This window comes from Hyperolius riggenbachi, chromosome 4 (genome assembly GCF_040937935.1).
Source record: "Hyperolius riggenbachi isolate aHypRig1 chromosome 4, aHypRig1.pri, whole genome shotgun sequence".
Classification (NCBI taxonomy): Eukaryota; Metazoa; Chordata; class Amphibia; order Anura; family Hyperoliidae; genus Hyperolius; species Hyperolius riggenbachi.
The window spans coordinates 214,085,933-214,104,745 of NC_090649.1; the positions used below are offsets into that span (position 1 = coordinate 214,085,933).

General features: G+C 44.7%; 1 protein-coding gene across 2 annotated transcripts in view; it reads left to right on the top strand.

The window, feature by feature from the left end:
• MYOM2 (myomesin 2) overlaps positions 1 to 18,813 on the top strand; it is a 222,968-nt gene that overhangs the window by 123,059 nt on the left and 81,096 nt on the right. For both annotated transcript variants that reach the window (XM_068281345.1, XM_068281347.1), the window contains one exon: positions 6,697 to 6,823. In XM_068281345.1, the coding sequence (XP_068137446.1) occupies positions 6,697 to 6,823 (127 nt within the window). The remainder of the gene's footprint in view (positions 1 to 6,696; positions 6,824 to 18,813) is intronic.

Consider the following 18,813-nt stretch of genomic DNA (forward strand, 5'->3'; position numbering starts at 1 on the left):
AGCTAAGTTCTCCTTCTCCTCCTCCCCCCAGCCACGAACAATACCATGGGAAAGTTGAGCAGCACAAGCCCCCTGCGACACCTGCTGTTGTTGTTCTTCCGCCTCATCCTCCTCCTCCAAAACAACATCTTCCTCATCATCTGACTCCTCTTCCCCAAACGACTCTTCCTCCTCCTCCCCCCTCTGTGCTGCCGCAGGTGTTGAGGAATCATCTGCTTATGCTGAGAATCGATCCCACAACTCTTTCTCCCGTTCCTGTTCACGCTCATCCACAGCATGATCCACCACTCTACGCACGGCACACTCCAAGAAGAAGGCATATGGGATCAAGTCACTGATGGCGCCTTCACTGCGACTCACCAGGGTTGTCACCTCCTCAAACGGCCGCATGAGCCTGCAGGTATTTCGCATCAGTGTCCAGTACTTCGGCCAGAAGATCCCCATCTCCCCAGACTGTGTCCTTTGACTGTAGTTGTATCGATACTGTTTGATGGCTTTCTCCTGTTGTAGCAGGCGGTCGAACATCAGGAGGGTCGAATTCCAATGAGTCGGGCTATCGCAAATCAAGCATCTCGTCGTCGTGTAAGACCACCTGAAATGCCCACACACCTTCCTGGACTGCTTTAGGACGTCCTGTAAGCCAGGGTACTTAGACACAAATCTCTGAATTACGAGATTGAGCACATGTGCCATGCAGGGTACATGTGTCAACTTTCCCAAATTCAAAGCCGAAAAGAGATTGCTGCCATTGTCACACACCACGTTGCCGATCTCCAGTTGGTGCGGGGTCAGCCACTGATCCACCTGTTTGTTCAGAGCAGCCAGGGGAGCTGCTCCAGTGTGACTCTGTCTCCACTTTGAGGCAAGACATGTCTAAGATGGTGTGACACCATCGTACCTGGCATGCAGCATAGGCCCTGGGGAGCTGGGACTGTGTAGCTGGAGAGAAGATCGCAGCACCAGTAGAGTTGCACTGCCACTCAGCCAAGGAGGAGGAGGACGACGACAGTGAAGAGGATGTAGCAGGAGGAGAGGAGGTGGCAGCAGGCCTGCCTGCAAATCGTGGAGGTGTCACTAGGTCCGCTGCACAGCCACATACTCCCTGCTTGCCAGCAGTCACCAGGTTGACCCAATGGGCTGTGTAAGTAATGTACCTGCCCTGACCGTGTTTGGCAGACCAGGTATCCGTGGTCAGATGGACCCATGACCCAACGCTGTGTGCCAGAGATGACACCACTTGCCTCTCAACTTCTTGGTACAGTTTGGGTATCACCTTTTTGGAGAAATAATTGCGGCCTGGTATCTTCCACTGCAGTGTCCCAATGGCCACAAATTTTTGGAAGGTCTCAGAGTTCACCAGCTGGTATGGTAACAGCTAGCGGGATAACAGTTCTGCCAAGCCAGCTGTCAGACGCTGGGCAAGGGGGTGACTGGCAGACATTGGCTTCTTCCACCCAAAGATTGCCATCATGGACACCTGGCTGCTGCTGTGGGCAGAGGAGCAGGAACCGCTCAAGGTGAGAGGCAGAGTGGAGGAGGGTGGCTGTGATTGTGAAGGTGCAAGGGAGAAAGCGGCTGAAGAAGATTATGCACCTGAAGGAGGAAGAGGAGAAGGAGGGTGGATTTGTTTTTGTGTGCTGTTTTTGCTCAGGTGGTCTTCCCATTGCAGTTTGTGCCTCTTCAGCATGTGCCTTCGAAAGGCAGTTGTCCCTACGTGGGTGTTGGCCTTTCCACGGCTCAATTTTTGGTGGCAGAGAGTACAGATGGCATTGCTCTGATATTTGGCATACACACTAAACATTTTCCACCCCGCTGAGCCAGCCTGGGGTGTGGGCACTATGGTGGCGTCAGCAGCTGACGTTGAAGGGCATGTTGGCTGGCTGTACATAGGTGGCATTACATGGCGCCGGACACTGCCACTAGCTGTTTCTGATGACGAGCTCCCCCTGCTTCATTTAGCAACTCGTCTCCTCCTAATCCTCTCTGACTCTCCCTCTGAACTGTCCCCTTGGTAATCGTGTCTCTTAGGATCCCACGTGGCATCCATGGTAGTATCATCATCATAATCATCCTCCAAAGCTTAGCTTGTATCAGACACCTCCAAAACTGCACCAACAGCAGTTACTTCATCCTCCTCCTCCTCACACCTTATGTCCATAGGTGTGAGGAGGGTACACATGTACCCTGCATCGCCTAACTCAGATATATGAGGTGGTGTAAATTGCTTAGCGCCTTCATCTTGTTGTAACAATAATGGCTGTGAATCAGTGATTTCCCCACCAAATAACTCCTGCAAAGTGTCAAATGTAGCGGATGTGGTACTTGGAGTAGTGCTGGTGGCTGCGGAAGATGAGGTGTTCTGTGTTAAATAGTCCACCACGTCCTGACAATTTTGGGAGTTGATGGAATGTGCCTTCTTCTGAGCACTGTACTTTGGTCCAGGGCTGCACAAAATCACGTCAGCACGACCTCGAACAGACCTGCCGGGTGACCTGCCTCGGGGTCTGCCCCTGCCTCTGCCTGTTTTGTCCATATGGGGGGGTATGAAGTGAAAGGTATGCACTGACTTGACTAATACAATGTGCAGTCACACAGGTGCAGGGAAAGGTAGCAGTGACTGGTATTACAATACAATGTGCAGTTGTTACACAGGTGCAGTGAACAGGTATGCAGGGATTGGTATTACAAATGTGCAGCTGTCACACACAGGTACCGTGAACAGGTGCAATGACTGGTGGTATATTACACTGCTTGCGCTCACGTAGGTAGGTAGGTAGGTGCACTGAACAGTGAACAGGTGCAGTGATTGGAATTACAAATGTGCACCTGTCACACACAGGTACCATGAACAGTAGCAATGACTGGAGGTATATTACACTGCTTGCGCTCACGTAGGTAGGTAGGTAGGTAGGTGCACTGAACAGGGAACAGGTGCAGTGATTGGAATTACAAATGTGCAGCTGCCTGCCACACACACACACAGGTACCCTGAACAGATGCAATGACTGGTGGTATTAACAATGCGTGCGCTCATGTAGGTATAGGTAGGTTGGTGCACTGAATGGTGAACAGGTGCAGTGATTGGCATTACAAATGTACAGCTGCCTGTCACACACACAGGTAGTCACTGGGCCTGGCAGTGGCACAGTAGGAATTACCAAGGCTGTCTATGCAACACAAGTGTCTGTGGGACACACACACAAAAAAAAATAGATCACAATAACAAGATTAGCTCTCAAAAGAGCTGTTGAGGGGTGCTTTTTTAGCAATAAGAATCAGCAAGGAGCAAGCTAACAAGCCTACAAGAGCCTAACTAAGCTTTCCCTATAGCTCTCTCTGCAGCAGCAGCAGCAGCAGCTCTCCCTTCTCTAATTACTGCAGGCGCACGAGTGAGTCCAATGCCTGATGCTGCCTGCCTTTAATAAGGGGGGTGGGGCTCCAGGAGGGAGTGTAGCCTGATTGGCTACAATGTGTCTGCTGACTGTGATGTAGAGGGTCAAAGTTGACCCTCTTGATGCATTATGGGGGTGAATCGAACTTCCAGAAAAGTTTACGGTTCTCTGTGGTCACGACCCACGGAAGTTCGCCGGGTCTCGTTCGCGGCGAACAGTTCGGGCCATCTCTACAGCTCATCAGTACTGGGCATGAAGCAGGTGTCAATGTGGGTGATGACAGTCCATTGCAGTGTTTAAAACCATACTTTTTAAAATTGTATTTTTACAAACTAGTCTCCAGGAAAATGTTTGATGTCACTTGCTGGTCATGGGTTTGTGCAATGTACTGCAGAAGAAGTCTTTAAAATCCTTTTAACCACTTGAGGACCCAGCCTTTACCCCCCCCCCTTAAGGACCAGCGCTGTTTTTTATGATCTGTGCTGGGTGGGCTCTGCAGCCCCCAGCACAGATCAGGTTGCAGGCAGAGCGATCAGATCGCCCCCCCTTTTTTCCCCCCTATGGGGATGATGTGCAGGGGGGGTCTGATCTCTCCTGCCTGCCTGGGTGTTGCGGGGGGGCACCTCAAAGCCCCCCTCCGCGGCAAAATTCCCCCCTCCCTCTCCTCCCTGTCCCCCCTGGTGATCTGGGCTGCACAGGATGCTATCCGTCCTGTGCAGCCAGTGACAGGCTGTCCTCTGTCACATGGCGGCGATCCCCGGCCGCTGATTGGCCAGGGATCGCCGATCTGCCTTACGGCGCTGCTGTAGCAGCAGCGCCGTTCAATGTAAACAAAGTAGACAAACGTCTCCTGCGCTTACATTTAGTCTGCAAGCCGCGATCAGCGGCTCGCAGGCTATTCACGGAGACTCGCTCCGTGATCTAACAGGAAATGGCCGCTCGCGCGAGCGGCCTTTACTGATTAGGGAGTCACCTGGCAACGCAGATGTGCGTCGCTGGTCCTCCAGCTACCACTTTGCCGCCGCATGGTATGAGTGTGCGGTCGGCAAGTAGTTAATATTGTACAATACACTTGTCAAGTCTGGTATTTCTGCCCAAATCAGCAACTCTAAACTGACTCTTACATATAATGTAAATGTTAACATACATAAGTCACAGGAACACAGAAGACACGGGCTCAACACATTCCAAAATACTTGCCTGTCATTTAGTTGCTCCAAACCAATTCACATTTACCTTAAAACACTGCTTTACTGACCAGAGGAAGCATTGTCCAATGTTATGAATACATTATTCTTATCTTTTTATATTACTCCTCATTTTCCGGTAAGTTTTTTTCTTGCCTATTAAACTGTTTTTCTTTTGTGGTTAGATAAAAAAAAAAAAAAAGGTTTCTCAAACAATGACCCTCTCCCAGCTCTCTACCACCTGTAAAATATTTTATGGTAGACAATACTGTCAATAAGAAAATGTTGATCTTCTGTCCATTAATATATTTCCTCACTTTTCTTGATGTGTGTAAATACATAAGTCACAAATAGCGATGATCCATATCAATCCCCGTCATGCACTGATGAGGATCCAAAGTCAGAAACGGGCTGTCTGCATGTTGGGTTGATGTGGCTCTATAAATTTTATAAGCTATAGGCTTGCTATATACCAGCGGCTCTGGATGTTAGCCTGGCTTCAGAGGCATAAAGAGATTATTTGCGTATTCAGTAGTGATGCATTGTGGTAAACCACAGTTGCTCACTTAAAGCTGAATTATTGCAAATACTTTTTAATTCTAAGAAAGCAAATTAAACAAATAATAATGAGTGAAACTGAAAAAAGTTTTTTTTTCCAGAGGGAAACTTTAGCTTTTATCTTCACATCTGGCACTTTAATGTGAATCTGAAACAATACTTTGCACTGTAAAAAAATTGTCAAACCTACATTTTAGGATTAAGAAGTTGGTTATTAGCAAGGAGTTGCTTGATCTTTCCTCTTTCTGGGATAGTGTGTGCTGCACTTTGTAAACTGATTATAACCCATAAGCCATGACCAAGGTCTAATCTGTGTGAAAAGCACATTGTGTTTTTAGACACTGTACAATGTTCTTGCACATCTGTTGCCTTTAATGTGTCAAAACAGAAATTATTTTATATTATCATAATCATAATTCTAAAGGTGGCCACGCACGATACAATAAAATGATTCGATTTTACAGTAATTCGATCAAAATGATTGCATCTCCCGAAAAATTTAAAGCTTTTTTTTTTCATTCGACTGAAAAATCCGATCAGATTACCCGTTTTCTTTGATTTTTATCGATCCGGAATGCCAGATATTTTTTTCAATCTTTCTAAAGATTGTATGGTGTGTGTTAGATTGTCAATTTATTAATATATACTCCCTAGCAATTTTGTCAGAGTTTCCAATCATTTTTATCATAATTGGGGACAAATTAAACATTAGTGTGTGGTACATTGGTCATATTTTTGAAATGTTACAATCAGTCAGAAAAATTTATTGCAATTCTTAAATTAAACAGATATTTAAAAAATTATATGGTGTGGCTACCTTAAGTTTGGCCAGATTTGGAACAGCACAGTAAATCTGTACAATTCTAGCTCAGGGAGATACACTATATCCTACTGTTTCTCCATTTGTATTAGTTTTTCTGTAAAACTATGAATAGACATTTGCCTTGACTGTATATAGATAAACAGCTAATGATGATGGTGGGAGGCATTAATCAAGCAAAGCTAGGATGTGCCAGAATCAGGTGCTTATTCAGTGCATATCAAGCTGTTTGTTATTTATTATATGATTTGCAAATCTTCTATCCGTTGCAAGTCTTTTCCTTTCCTGGTTACCTGAACTGAAAGCAATATGTAGGTTGCCATATTTATTTCTTTATAAACCGTGCCAGTTAACCGGCAGTCCTGGTGATCTATTTGGCTGCAGTAGCATCTGGATTGCACACTTGAAACAAGCATGCAGCTTGCACCTGATGTTTGAGTACATTAAGTCAGAATTCAGTCAAAAACATCTTATCTGAATGCCTGTTCAAGGTCCATGGCTGAAAGTACTAGAGGCAGAGGATTAGTGGGACAGCCAGGTAACTGGTATTGTTTAAAAATCAGATAAGTATGGTAGTCTCCATATCCCTATATCCCTGTTAGTTCAGGTGTCCTTCCTTTACTGTCTTGAAGCATTTTTTGTAGTACTTGTGTGTGGGTGTCAGTGTATGTGTGCTCCACATCCTAGCATGTTCCTTTAGGATTACTTAATGAGTATGGTCTATTCTCACATCCATCAGGTGGAGAGCTTGGAAAAAGGTGCATTCTATGAATTTAGAATTGCTGCATCTAATCTTGCTGGGCTTGGCCTTCCCTCTGATCCAAGTGAGCACTTTAAATGCGAGGCATGGACATTTCCTGAACCAGGTAAGACACGTTTAGTAAACTTAGCCATACATAATCTCAGTTAAAATACCTTGATATAATTATGATGGTTGTGTTTATCTCACATTTCATTGTTATAAGTACTGATACATTTAGGGCCAGCGCTACCATAGAGGCAAAGGAGGCAGCTGCCCCAGGGCCCCAGAGCTTGTAGGGGCCCCCAGTGGCAACAAGAGGAAAAAAAAATTCAAATCGGCCTTATATACATTTATAGTAAATGTCTAATTGTATGCATGCATGGCTGGATTTATGGCAAGGTCACAAAGGCCATGGCCTAGGGCACCAGGAAAACAAGGGGCAGACTTTGGGCAGGCAGCAGGCTGGCCACAGCAGTTAACCTGCTGAATATTTGCAGTAGTTGGGTGAGCACCCTGCCAGCGATGGCAATCAGGGGGTGAAGGGGCCATGAACAGGCACTTACAGTAATCTCTGAGCTGCCTGTTACTCACCGAATGCACCACTCACCAAGGAGCTTACAATCTAATCTCTGCCATCATGTCACTTACTGTCCTCAGAGGAGCTTATAATATTATCCCTGCCGTCTTGTGGAGGAAGTTTAGGATGCTGCCTGTCGGTCCAGGGGCAGCTAGTGATAGTGGGCCTTGGGCAGTAAAAAGTACAAATTCAGCCCTGTATGCATGTAATAATCTCCTTAATAACTTAGGGAACCTGGATTCAGAGGATTACATAGACTGATATTTCTTACCATTTCCTAAAAAAAATTCTGTTCTGTTCTGGTCGGTTCTGTTGTTTATCTGCCTTTAATGATTTCTAAATGACTGACCTACTCTATGAATATAGATCAGGCCTGACTCCACTCAGATCTCACTGACTTTATGCTTAGAGGAAATTTAAACCTACAGATCAGCATGAGATCCATTTTTTAAAAGGGTTAGCAGTTGCAGACTCCATGTTTCTCTTATTACAGACTGTTTCTGTAACAGCACCTGCTAAGATGATTGATTTTTAAGAGTTTTGAGCTTTACAATTCCTCACAAGCAAAAAGGGAATAAGTTTTAATCATAGGAATAAAACTTCTACATACAGTGAAAAAAAGTCATTTTATTTACTGTACACCACACAAGAACAGAGCTCAGTCCCATGCGGCAGAATAGCTATATCATCTATGACAGGAACAGCATTATAATGTATTATTCTTTATTTCTTTACCTTTCCTTTCATACAGAATACTTTCTTTTTGTCTTTAAAGTGAATGGGAAGTAACCGCATTTTAAAAAAAATGAAGCAAATACAGGGGCGTAACTAGAAATCACTGGGCCCCCCTGCGAATATTTGGATGGGGCCCCCCCCATAGGTGCCAAATAATCGTAATGGGGCAGCGTTTCACTGTAAATTAATTGTAAAGTGGGCAGCATTTTACCAGACAATCGTAATGTGGGCCAGAAAATCGTAATGTGGGCAGAGTTCACCAGAAAATCGTAATGTGGGCCTTTAGAAAATCATAATGTGGGCAGAGTTCACCAGAAAATCCTAATGTGGGCACCAGTCACCAGAAAAAAGTAACGTGAGCAGCAGTCACCAGAAAATTGTAACGTGGGCAGCACTCACCAGACAATCGTAATGTGGGCAGCGTTCACCAGAATATCGTAATGTGGGACAGAAAATCGTAATGTGGGCAGAGTTCACCAGAAAATTGTAACATGGACAGCATTCACCAGACAATCGTAACTTGGGCAGTGTTCGCCAGAAAATCGTAATGTGGGCCAGAAAATCGTAATGTGGGCAGCGTTCACCAGAAAATCGTAACGTGGACAGCATTCACCAGACAATCGTAACGTGGGCAGTGTTCACCAGAAAATCGTAATGTGGGCCAGAAAATCGTAATGTGGGCAGAGTTCACCAGAAAATCGCAATGTGGGCAGCAGTCACCAGAAAATCGCCATGTGGGCAGCAGTCACCAGAAAATTGCAATGTGGGCATCAATCACCAGAAAATCCTAATGTGGGCAGCAGTCACCAGAATATCGTAATGTGGGCAGCAGTCACCAGAAAATCCTAATGTGGGCAGCAGTCAGTCACCAGAATGTCGTAATGTGGGCAGCAGACACCAGAAAATCCTAATGTGGGCAGCAGTCACCAGAAAATCCTTATGTGGGCAGCAGTCACCAGAAAAATCGCAATGTGGGCAGCAGTCACCAGAAAAATCGCAATGTGGGCAGCAGTCACCAGAAAATCCTAATGTGGGCAGCATACACCAGAAAATCGTAATGTGGGCAGCAGACACCAGAAAATCGCAATGTGGGCAGCAGACACCTGAAAATCGCAATGTGGGCAGCAGACACCTGAAAATCGTAATGTGGGCAGCAGACACCTGAAAATCGTAATGTGGGCAGCAGACACCTGAAAATCGTAATGAGGGCAGCAGACACCTGAAAATCGCAATGTGGGCAGCAGTGACCAGAAAATCGCAATGTGGGCAGCAGTGACCAGAAAATCGTAATGTGGGCAGCAGACACCTGAAAATCACAATGTGGGCAGCAGACACCTGAAAATCGTAATGTGGGCAGCAGACACCAGAAAATCGCAATGTGGGCAGCAGACACCAGAAAATCACAATGTGGGCAGCAGTGACCAGAAAATCATAATGTGGGCAGCAGACACCTGAAAATCACAATGTGGGCAGCAGTGACCAGAAAATCATAATGTGGGCAGCAGACACCTGAAAATCACAATGTGGGCAGCAGTGACCAGAAAATCACAATGTGGGCAGCAGACACCTGAAAATCGCAATGTGGGCAGCAGACACCTGAAAATCGTAATGTGGGCAGCAGACACCTGAAAATCGTAATGTGGGCAGCAGACACCTGAAAATCGTAATGAGGGCAGCAGACACCTGAAAATCGCAATGTGGGCAGCAGTGACCAGAAAATCGCAATGTGGGCAGCAGTGACCAGAAAATCGTAATGTGGGCAGCAGACGCCTGAAAATCACAATGTGGGCAGCAGACACCTGAAAATCGTAATGTGGGCAGCAGACACCAGAAAATCGCAATGTGGGCAGCAGACACCAGAAAATCGCAATGTGGGCAGCAGTGACCAGAAAATCGTAATGTGGGCAGCAGACACCTGAAAATCATAATGTGGGCAGCAGTGACCAGAAAATCGTAATGTGGGCAGCAGACACCTGAAAATCGTAATGTGGGCAGCAGACACCTGAAAATCGTAATGTGTGCAGCGTTCACCAGAGAATCACAATGTGGGCAGCAGACACCAGAAAATCATAATGTGGGCAGCAGACACCAGAAAATCGCAATGTGGGCAGCAGACACCTGAAAATCGTAATGTGGGCAGCAGACACCTGAAAATCGTAATGTGGGCAGCAGACACCTGAAAATCGTAATGAGGGCAGCAGACACCTGAAAATCGCAATGTGGGCAGCAGTGACCAGAAAATCGCAATGTGGGCAGCAGTGACCAGAAAATCGTAATGTGGGCAGCAGACACCTGAAAATCACAATGTGGGCAGCAGACACCTGAAAATCACAATGTGGGCAGCAGACACCAGAAAATCGCAATGTGGGCAGCAGACACCAGAAAATCGCAATGTGGGCAGCAGTGACCAGAAAATCGTAATGTGGGCAGCAGACACCTGAAAATCATAATGTGGGCAGCAGTGACCAGAAAATCGTAATGTGGGCAGCAGACACCTGAAAATCGTAATGTGTGCAGCGTTCACCAGAAAATCACAATGTGGGCAGCAGACACCAGAAAATCGTAATGTGGGCAGCAGACACCAGAAAATCACAATGTGGGCAGCAGACACCAGAAAATCACAATGTGGGCAGCAGACACCAGAAAATCGCAATGTGGGCAGCAGACACCAGAAAATCGCAATGTGGGCAGCAGACACCTGAAAATCACAATGTGGGCAGCAGACACCTGAAAATCACAATGTGGGCAGCAGACACTAGAAAAAAAAATGCACCTGTGAAAAAAACCCAATTCACTTACCTGACAGAAGTCTTCTCCTCTCCCGGCATCTGGCTCGCAGCTCCCCGAGTCCTCCTGCAGCACATCTCCCGCGCTGACAGGCAGAGTGCAGGGCTACGGCAAGATGGCTGCCGAAGCCCTGTGCTAGAGACACAAATAGTCTCCAGTGTAGGGCTTCTTCGGCGGCCATCTTGCCATAGCCCTGCTCTGCCTGCCGGAGACTATGCAGGCTGCTGGTGGAGCGGGGCTGCGGGGAATGAACTGGCAGACGCTGCGGCCAGTTGAGCACCTTGCTGGGGGGTCCAGAGCAGCGCTCCCCCCACGCACAGTGAGCGGGCCCCAGAGCAGCCCCGGGCGGCCGGCCCCCCTGCGGCTGAGAGAGTCGCATCCCCGGTAGGTACGCCGGTGGTGACAGCCTTTCCTCCTCCGGGCCCCTGACTTGCTAGGGGCCCCCCTGCAACTGCAGGGGCTGCAGGGTCTATTCCTACGCCCCTGAGCAAATACTTACCTAAGGAGAGGGAAGGCTCTGGGTTGTATAGAGCCTTCCGTCTCCTCTCTCGGTGCCCTCTATCCTGTGCTGGCTCACCCCCCCCCCCCCCCCCGTTTCAATCCCCCACTGAAAGGGTATTTGGAAGTCTTTGGGAGCCGTGTCCTCCCGAAGACGTGCGGCTCCATACTGCACAGGTGTGAGCATGCAAGAAAGCATGCTTGCGCAGGTGCAGTACCCAGAGCCTTCCCTCTCCTTGGGTAAGTATCTGTCTCATTTTTTTAAATGCGGTTCCCATTCACTGCAAAGTGTTCCTGTTTACATCAGTGTGATACAATTGTTGGTAATGATGTATATCTAGTGATAGATATGACAAATGGAAATGGCTCAATGGCTAAAAATCTCTGTGCCCTCATCTACTTCCTGACGACTTATTTAGCTAGAATATGGACTTAAAGTTTGGTTGAGGTAATTTCTTAAAGTGAAACTCTAAGCTCCAGGAAATTAGGTTGAGTTTCTGCCTTTGAAGGATTTACTGAATGGTAAATGAAAGACAACACTGAAAAATGGATACTAACTTCTATTGCTGCCCATAATTATTCATACCCCTGGCAAATTTTGACTTAAAGTTACTTTTATTCAACTAGCAAGTATTTTTTTGACAGGAAATGACATGGGTGTCTCCAGAAAGATAATAAGACGATGTACAAGAGGCATTATGGATATAAACTTTTTTTACATTTGAGCAAAAAGTGTCCAGTCCAAAATTATTCATACCCTTCACAAACTGTCACAGTCTGTGGGAAAATCCAAAGTTCTATACCATTCCAAATAGTCCAAGCTGTTCTAAAGCATCCTAATTATCCTTCCTAATTACTTGGGAACAGCTGCTTTAATCAACTCAACATGTGGAAAACAGCAGCTCTCTGCAGTTGATTTGTGGACAGTCATGGCTAAGACAAAGGAGCTCAGCAAGGACCTGCGGCTGCATATTGTGGCTGCTCACAAGTCAGGAAAGGACTACAAGGCCATTTCTAAATGTTTTAAGTTCCAGTGACTACAGTTCAAAGTATTAATAAAAAATACATGATGTTCTGCACTGTAAAAATCTCAGAGGACGTGGTCGGAAGCCAAAAGTGACACCTGTGCTGGCCAGGAGGAAAGTGAGAGAGGTGAAAAAGAATCCAAGGATCACCACAAATGACATCCTGGTAAATCTAGGCTCTGCTGGTGGCAATGTCTCAAGGCAGACAATCCAATGACACCGCACACTTCTGGGTTCCACGGATGCAGACCAAGGAGGACATCACTTCTCCAGATAAGGCACACAAAAGCTCACTAGGCCTTTGCAAATGCTCATCTGGACAAAGAAGAAGACTTCTGGTCTTCCGTGAAACAAAAATTGAATTGTTTGGTCACAATGAGGTTTCCTTCATTTGGCGTAAAAAAGGAGAAGCCTTCAACCCAAAGAACACCATCCCCGCTGTCAAATATGGTGGTAGAAACCTAATGCTTTGGGGGCGTGTGCGTGTTTTTCAGCCATTGGACCAGGGAATCTAATCAGAGTAAACGGCACCATGAAAAAAAGAGTAATACAAGAGGATTCTCAATGACAACATCAGGCAGTCAGCAGAGAAACTTGGCATTGGCAACCAATGGACATTTCAGCATGACTATGACCCAAAATACACAGCAGAAATGGTGAAGAAATGGTTAGCAGACAACAACATTAATGTTTTGGAGTGACCCAATCAAAGTCCTGACTTGAATCCAATTGAGAATCTGTGGAGGGAGCTAAAGACCAGAGTAATGGGAAGAAGACCATCCAACCTGCAAGATTTGGAGCTCATTGCTAAAGATGAATGGCAAAAAATACCTGAGGAGACTTGCAAAAAGCTAGTCTGCAATTATAGGAAGCATTTGGTTGCTATAATAGCTAATAAAGGCGTTTGTATTGATTATTAAGAAGGCTATGAATAATTTAGAATGGACACGTTTTGCTCAAATGTAAATAAAAGCTGAGAAATGTTTTTTTTTTTACACAATAATTCCTCTTGTACATTGCCTTATTATCTTTTGGGAAACACCTATGTTATTTCCCGTCAACCAATTACTTACTGGTTGAATAAAAGTAACTTTAAGTCAAAATTTGTCAGGGGTATGAATAATTATGGGCAGCACAGTATAAACAAAAAAGAGTACAATTGAATAAACATAATGTGGGCCAGATTTGCATAGTAATAAATATATATAAGATAAACAAAGAAAACCATGCAAGGCAAAAATAGACTGAGAAAAAGAACCTCATATGTGGACTGAAACAAACTAGTGTGTCTTATCTAATTAGTTTCATACACTAAATTCATGGACACTACAGGACACCTGTGTGTACTAGTAATGTAGCGAACATGAAATTTTTGGTTTGCAAATGCGAATTTTACCGCCAAAGTTTGCAAACTGGATAATCTGGCAAACCGCCATAGACTTCAATGGGCAGGTGAATTTTACAACCTACAAGGACTGTTTCTGGCCACAAAAGTGATGGAAAAGTTGTTTCAAGGGGCCTAACACACCTTTACCGTGGCATGCCAGAGGGGGATCCATGGCAAAAGTCCCATCAAAAATTACATAGTTGATGCAGAGTTGTGTTTTAATCTCTAAAGGGCAGAAATTACAGTACATTGTACAATTTGTGGAATTGAATGCTTTAAAATGTTCACGGCGATAAGGTAGTGTAAAGGCTATGCCCGGTTCACACTGATAGGCGGAAAGCAACGTTTAACGCACCGCAAACAACCACAAAGCGATTTAGTGATAACATCAGGTGAACAAATCATTGTTTTTACTAGTTAACACATCCAGGACATAAATGTTAGTGCTCTTGGCGGCAGTCTTTGTGTAGTGATGTGTAGTGGCTGCCGTGCTTGTGTGCACGTTCATGGGAGTGCAGGTGATCATAGTTTTCCAGCCCCTATGGTCAGGCTGAGGTAGTTCAATGACAGTTAAGTGACCAACAAAACACTGATTCCGCATTGAGGCCTCATACATGGGGTAGTAGTGTATACTAAACGCCAGTAGTGGTGGTGAAGGATTATTGGGTTATGGTTGGTGCACTACTAGGACCAGCAGACCTGTCTCCAAACAGCTAATGTGTGCACTGGACACACAGGATTTCAATATACCAATAGCAAGAAAAAGAAAAACTGCCCTCAGAGTGAACTACTGAAGCACTAAGCACGGACTGCACCTGTTTGCAACAGCTAAAGTGCACTGTGTGGACACACTGAAAATCAATATCACAAGATCAAAACAAAGCTTTTAGAAGGGCTCTGGGTTTATGTAGATGGTGAATTGGAATTGTAGCACTAAGGAATTTCACTGGGGACACAGAACATAGGCCTAACTAACGCTTTCCCTATCTGCAGCACACTCTTCCTGATCTGCCTACACAGAAGCCAAACAGAGACTGCAAAATGGCTGCTGTGCTGGCTTTCTGATCGGTGGGGGTGGTCCAGGTGGAAGGGATAGCTGATGGACTGCTATGAATCTGCTGACTCTCGGGTGAGGGGATAAAGTTTGGCTCCATTATAATGTATAGGAGGTGGGTCGAACACGCCATGTGTTCGATTGAGGGGCCAAAGCGAACACATGTGGTTCGCTACAAACTATTTGCCGGCAGAACAGTACAGGCTATCTCCAGTGTACACAAGGCATTAAATGGGTTGCATTAATTGTGCAGCAAGTGCTACTCTATTGGTATGAGTACCAGTAAAATTACCATGCAGTGACTGCACATGGCATTTTTACTGTTCGTGACTTGACCCCTGTGTCATTAAACGTAGTCCAGTTCTATTACACCATTATTATTTGTATTTATAATTTAACTACACATACTTGGCTTTATTGGAATCCTGTGTGGAAGCATTGGGGCTACTAATGTGTTTATTTCCTAGTTAACATTACTGAGATAGCTTTTCTGTGAACATCTGTTCAGATGGTGGAATAGAGAGCACTTATTGAAACTTCTGCAACATAGAGACTTGCCCTATTTTGAGGATTTATAGATCTCTGCCCCAATATATATTAAAATCCACTTTATTTTTAGCAGCTGAAAGCAACCCAAGCTGGCACAAAGAGCCATACAGTATGTGGGTCAGGAGTGCCTTTATTGCATTGTTAACCAGTCTTACAAAAAAGCCTTTAGCAATCATACGACTGAAGAGAAAAAAATGAAACGAAAATTTGCAACCCTTAATTTGATTTTAAAATCGTCTTAGCACAATTATCCAACTCTTTTCTATAAATAAACGAAAGTCCTGGTGACGCTGGGAAGGTTACTATTGTAACTTTTGCAGTGTGGAGATGAATAATGGGGAGATCAAGTGCAGAGATCGCTTATTCGACATTGTTGAGACTCATGAAGGTTTCTCTCCAGCAACAAGAAAAACTAAAATATCTGTTTGGGTGGATTGATTCCTTAGCAGATACACAAGGCAATGTTCATCTGCTCTAGCAAAAGAACTGATTTATTACGGCTCTATGATTTTGTCTGCATTCATTTACATTTTCCATTTCTATGTAAGGCTGACTTCAGCTCAGAGATATTAGCACTTGTGGCAACGAACAAAGCAGCTGCACATGTTTTATGTGGCAGATCACACACCTCAGTATACAGGAAATTAAATCCTGGGATTCTGATGAACACATTATAAAGTAAAACCAATTTCACATCTTTATCATACCTGGGGATCTTATGATATCATCCATGTGATATAATCTAATCTAGTAACATGTACATTCAATTTTACCTGTGTGTATTTTACATGTTTTTGCAAAAGGAAGAATTCTCGCACAGCAGAAAAAAAAATAACTTAATTTCTAAATATTGAATCCTCAAATGTTATACTTATCTCTGTAGGAAAATTGAATAAACTATTTTGTTTGATTTATTGCTGTCGCAGCAAGCTTCTCCTTTTTCTTTGGTTATATTTTCCCGATACTGAAATCATTATTCGGCCTCTTGCACACTGCAAGTGATTCCGATTCAGATTCCGCTTTTTAATCAGTTTTTACATCCGATTCAGATTCCGATTTGCAGTGTGCAGGGAGGAAACTGCAAATCGGAATCTGAATCGGATGTAAAAACTGATTAAAAAGCGGAATCTGAATCGGAATCGCCTGCAGTGTGCAAGAGGCCTTCCCAAGGTTATTATCTGACACAAAATTAGATCCCAGTCAGGAACAGATATTCAATTTTAGAGTTTAAATATCTAGTTTTGGTGAGGAAAGGAAGTAATATGTAAATACACAGCAGATCAGGTAGGATAGATAGATTAGGTAGCATAAAGGAAAATTCCATGATCATTACAAAACTGCCACAAGCAGATCGGAGCCGCATTAGTCTTCTCCAAATTTAAAGTGAAAGTTACTGTATATTCCGGCGTATAAGATGACTGGACGTATAAGACGACCCCCAAACTTTTCAAATTAAAATATAGAGCTTGGGATATACTCACTGTATAAGGCTAACCCTCTTCCAACAAACACCAAATTAAAATAAAAATAAAAAAATCATCTACTGGTGCTGTGTATGAACAGATACTGGTGCTGTACTGCATGTGTTACCCAGTATATAACAGTATATAGGCGATTGACTTGTTGCATTGGTCAACTCTCCTTAACCTCCTTGGCGGTAACCCCGAACGTAGTTCGGGGTAAGCCGCCGGAGGGTGCCGCTCAGGCCCTGCTGGGCCGTTTTGTTTAATTTTTTTTTGCTGGACGCAGCTAGCACTTTGCTAGCTGCGCCAGCACGCTGATCGCCGCCGCCCCGCGCACGATCGCCGCTATCCGTCGCGCCGCACGCCCCCCCCCCAGACCCCGTGCGCTGCCTGGCCAATCAGTGCCAGGCAGCGCCGAGGGGTGGCCCGGGACTCCCAATGACGTCCCGGGATTTCCTGATCGGAGATCGCCGAAGGCGATCGAAGAGGGCGGGGGGATGCCGCTAAGCAGCGGCTATCATGTAGCGAGCCCTGGGCTCGCTACATGATATAGGGAAAAAATTTTAAAAAAAACTGCTGCGCTCCCTCCTGGCAGATTTTTTTATACCGCCAGGAGGGTTAAGTAGACTGGTCAGCTCTCCTAGTCTACCTGTTTATCAGAGCGGTATGGAAGAATAGATTACGCTCCCTCAGCAGAGATATCTGAGAGGCGGTAACAGGATAGGGCGTATCACCCCGCATCAATGACACCTGGCGTATAAGACGACCCCCAACTTTTCAGAAGATTTTCAAGGGTTAAAAACTAGTCTTATACGCAGGAATATACAGTAAGTGAAAATAAACTGATGAGATAAACAATTTTATCCATCCTCCTACTCCTAAAAAATGACTTTTAGCTATCTCACAGTTTTATGTTATGTTATGTTTAAAAAATAATCTGTCCCTTGTCTCAGCGAGCTAGAATATACAAACTATTGACTATTTTTTATCTATCTCCTGCTTTCAGAAGCCCAGTTCTCTGCCAGGAAAGTATTTTATGGCTGTGAAGCCTAATTAGTGAGGCCAGTTTCACACTTCAAAGTGGCGGTATCGTTGTGGTACGGCGGGCATTCCGCACCCCATCGCACCGACAGAAACAGGCCTTCAGGGAACACTGCATTAGTACATGGTGTTCCCTGTCTGGCCACCAGCCAAGCAGGGAGTGACGTGCGCTTGCAGTCACTTCCTGCTTTGGGGTATGTGGAAGTGCACAAAAGCTTATTGTAAAAATAAGCTTTTGCACATGCACATCACAACATCACAACACCGAATTAAAAAAAAAACAAAAAACACGTCACCATAGATTAACATGGCCGATACAGATCACCACAGGTCCTCGCGAATCCCGCACGGTAACATAGTTCTGCGCTAGATTAGGGACTTCCGGTGCAGCATACCATAACGCGGGAAGTATGAACTCTCCCATTGGGTTGCATTATGGGTCTCAACTGGATAGCTGAATTAACTCTTTCAGGCAAAAAAAAAGAAGAAAAGGAACACAGCATAGGTATTTATGTGCTCGTCACTGTACATACATATATCTCATCATGTCACACGTCACTCAAGGTTCCTTTTAACACTATTAAAAATAATCATTCTATTTCAAATTTGCATCCACCTGTCTTGCCATTGTGGTGTGTGAATAACTGATGTTTAATCAATTGCAACTTGTCCGGTTCCTTTTCAAGTTGTTATTTGTCTTGTATTTACTGTATGTCTTTTTTGCTTGTTCATTTAATATGTTTCAATAAAAAATATGGTTTTCCTGATGAATGACATATGATCAGGGGCATTAATTAATATATACAATTGATTCGGGGAAACTCCCGCAAGCCCTACAAATTTGTTTCTTTCATAAGGGATTGCCAATTTCTTGTAATCACAGCTATTGGCAATAAGTGATAACCACCATATTTATAAAGCAATGGCCAGTGTGATTAAATGACTAATTAGCATGTATTACATCCTTTTAGGAACCTCTATAGGCTACAGTGGAATGT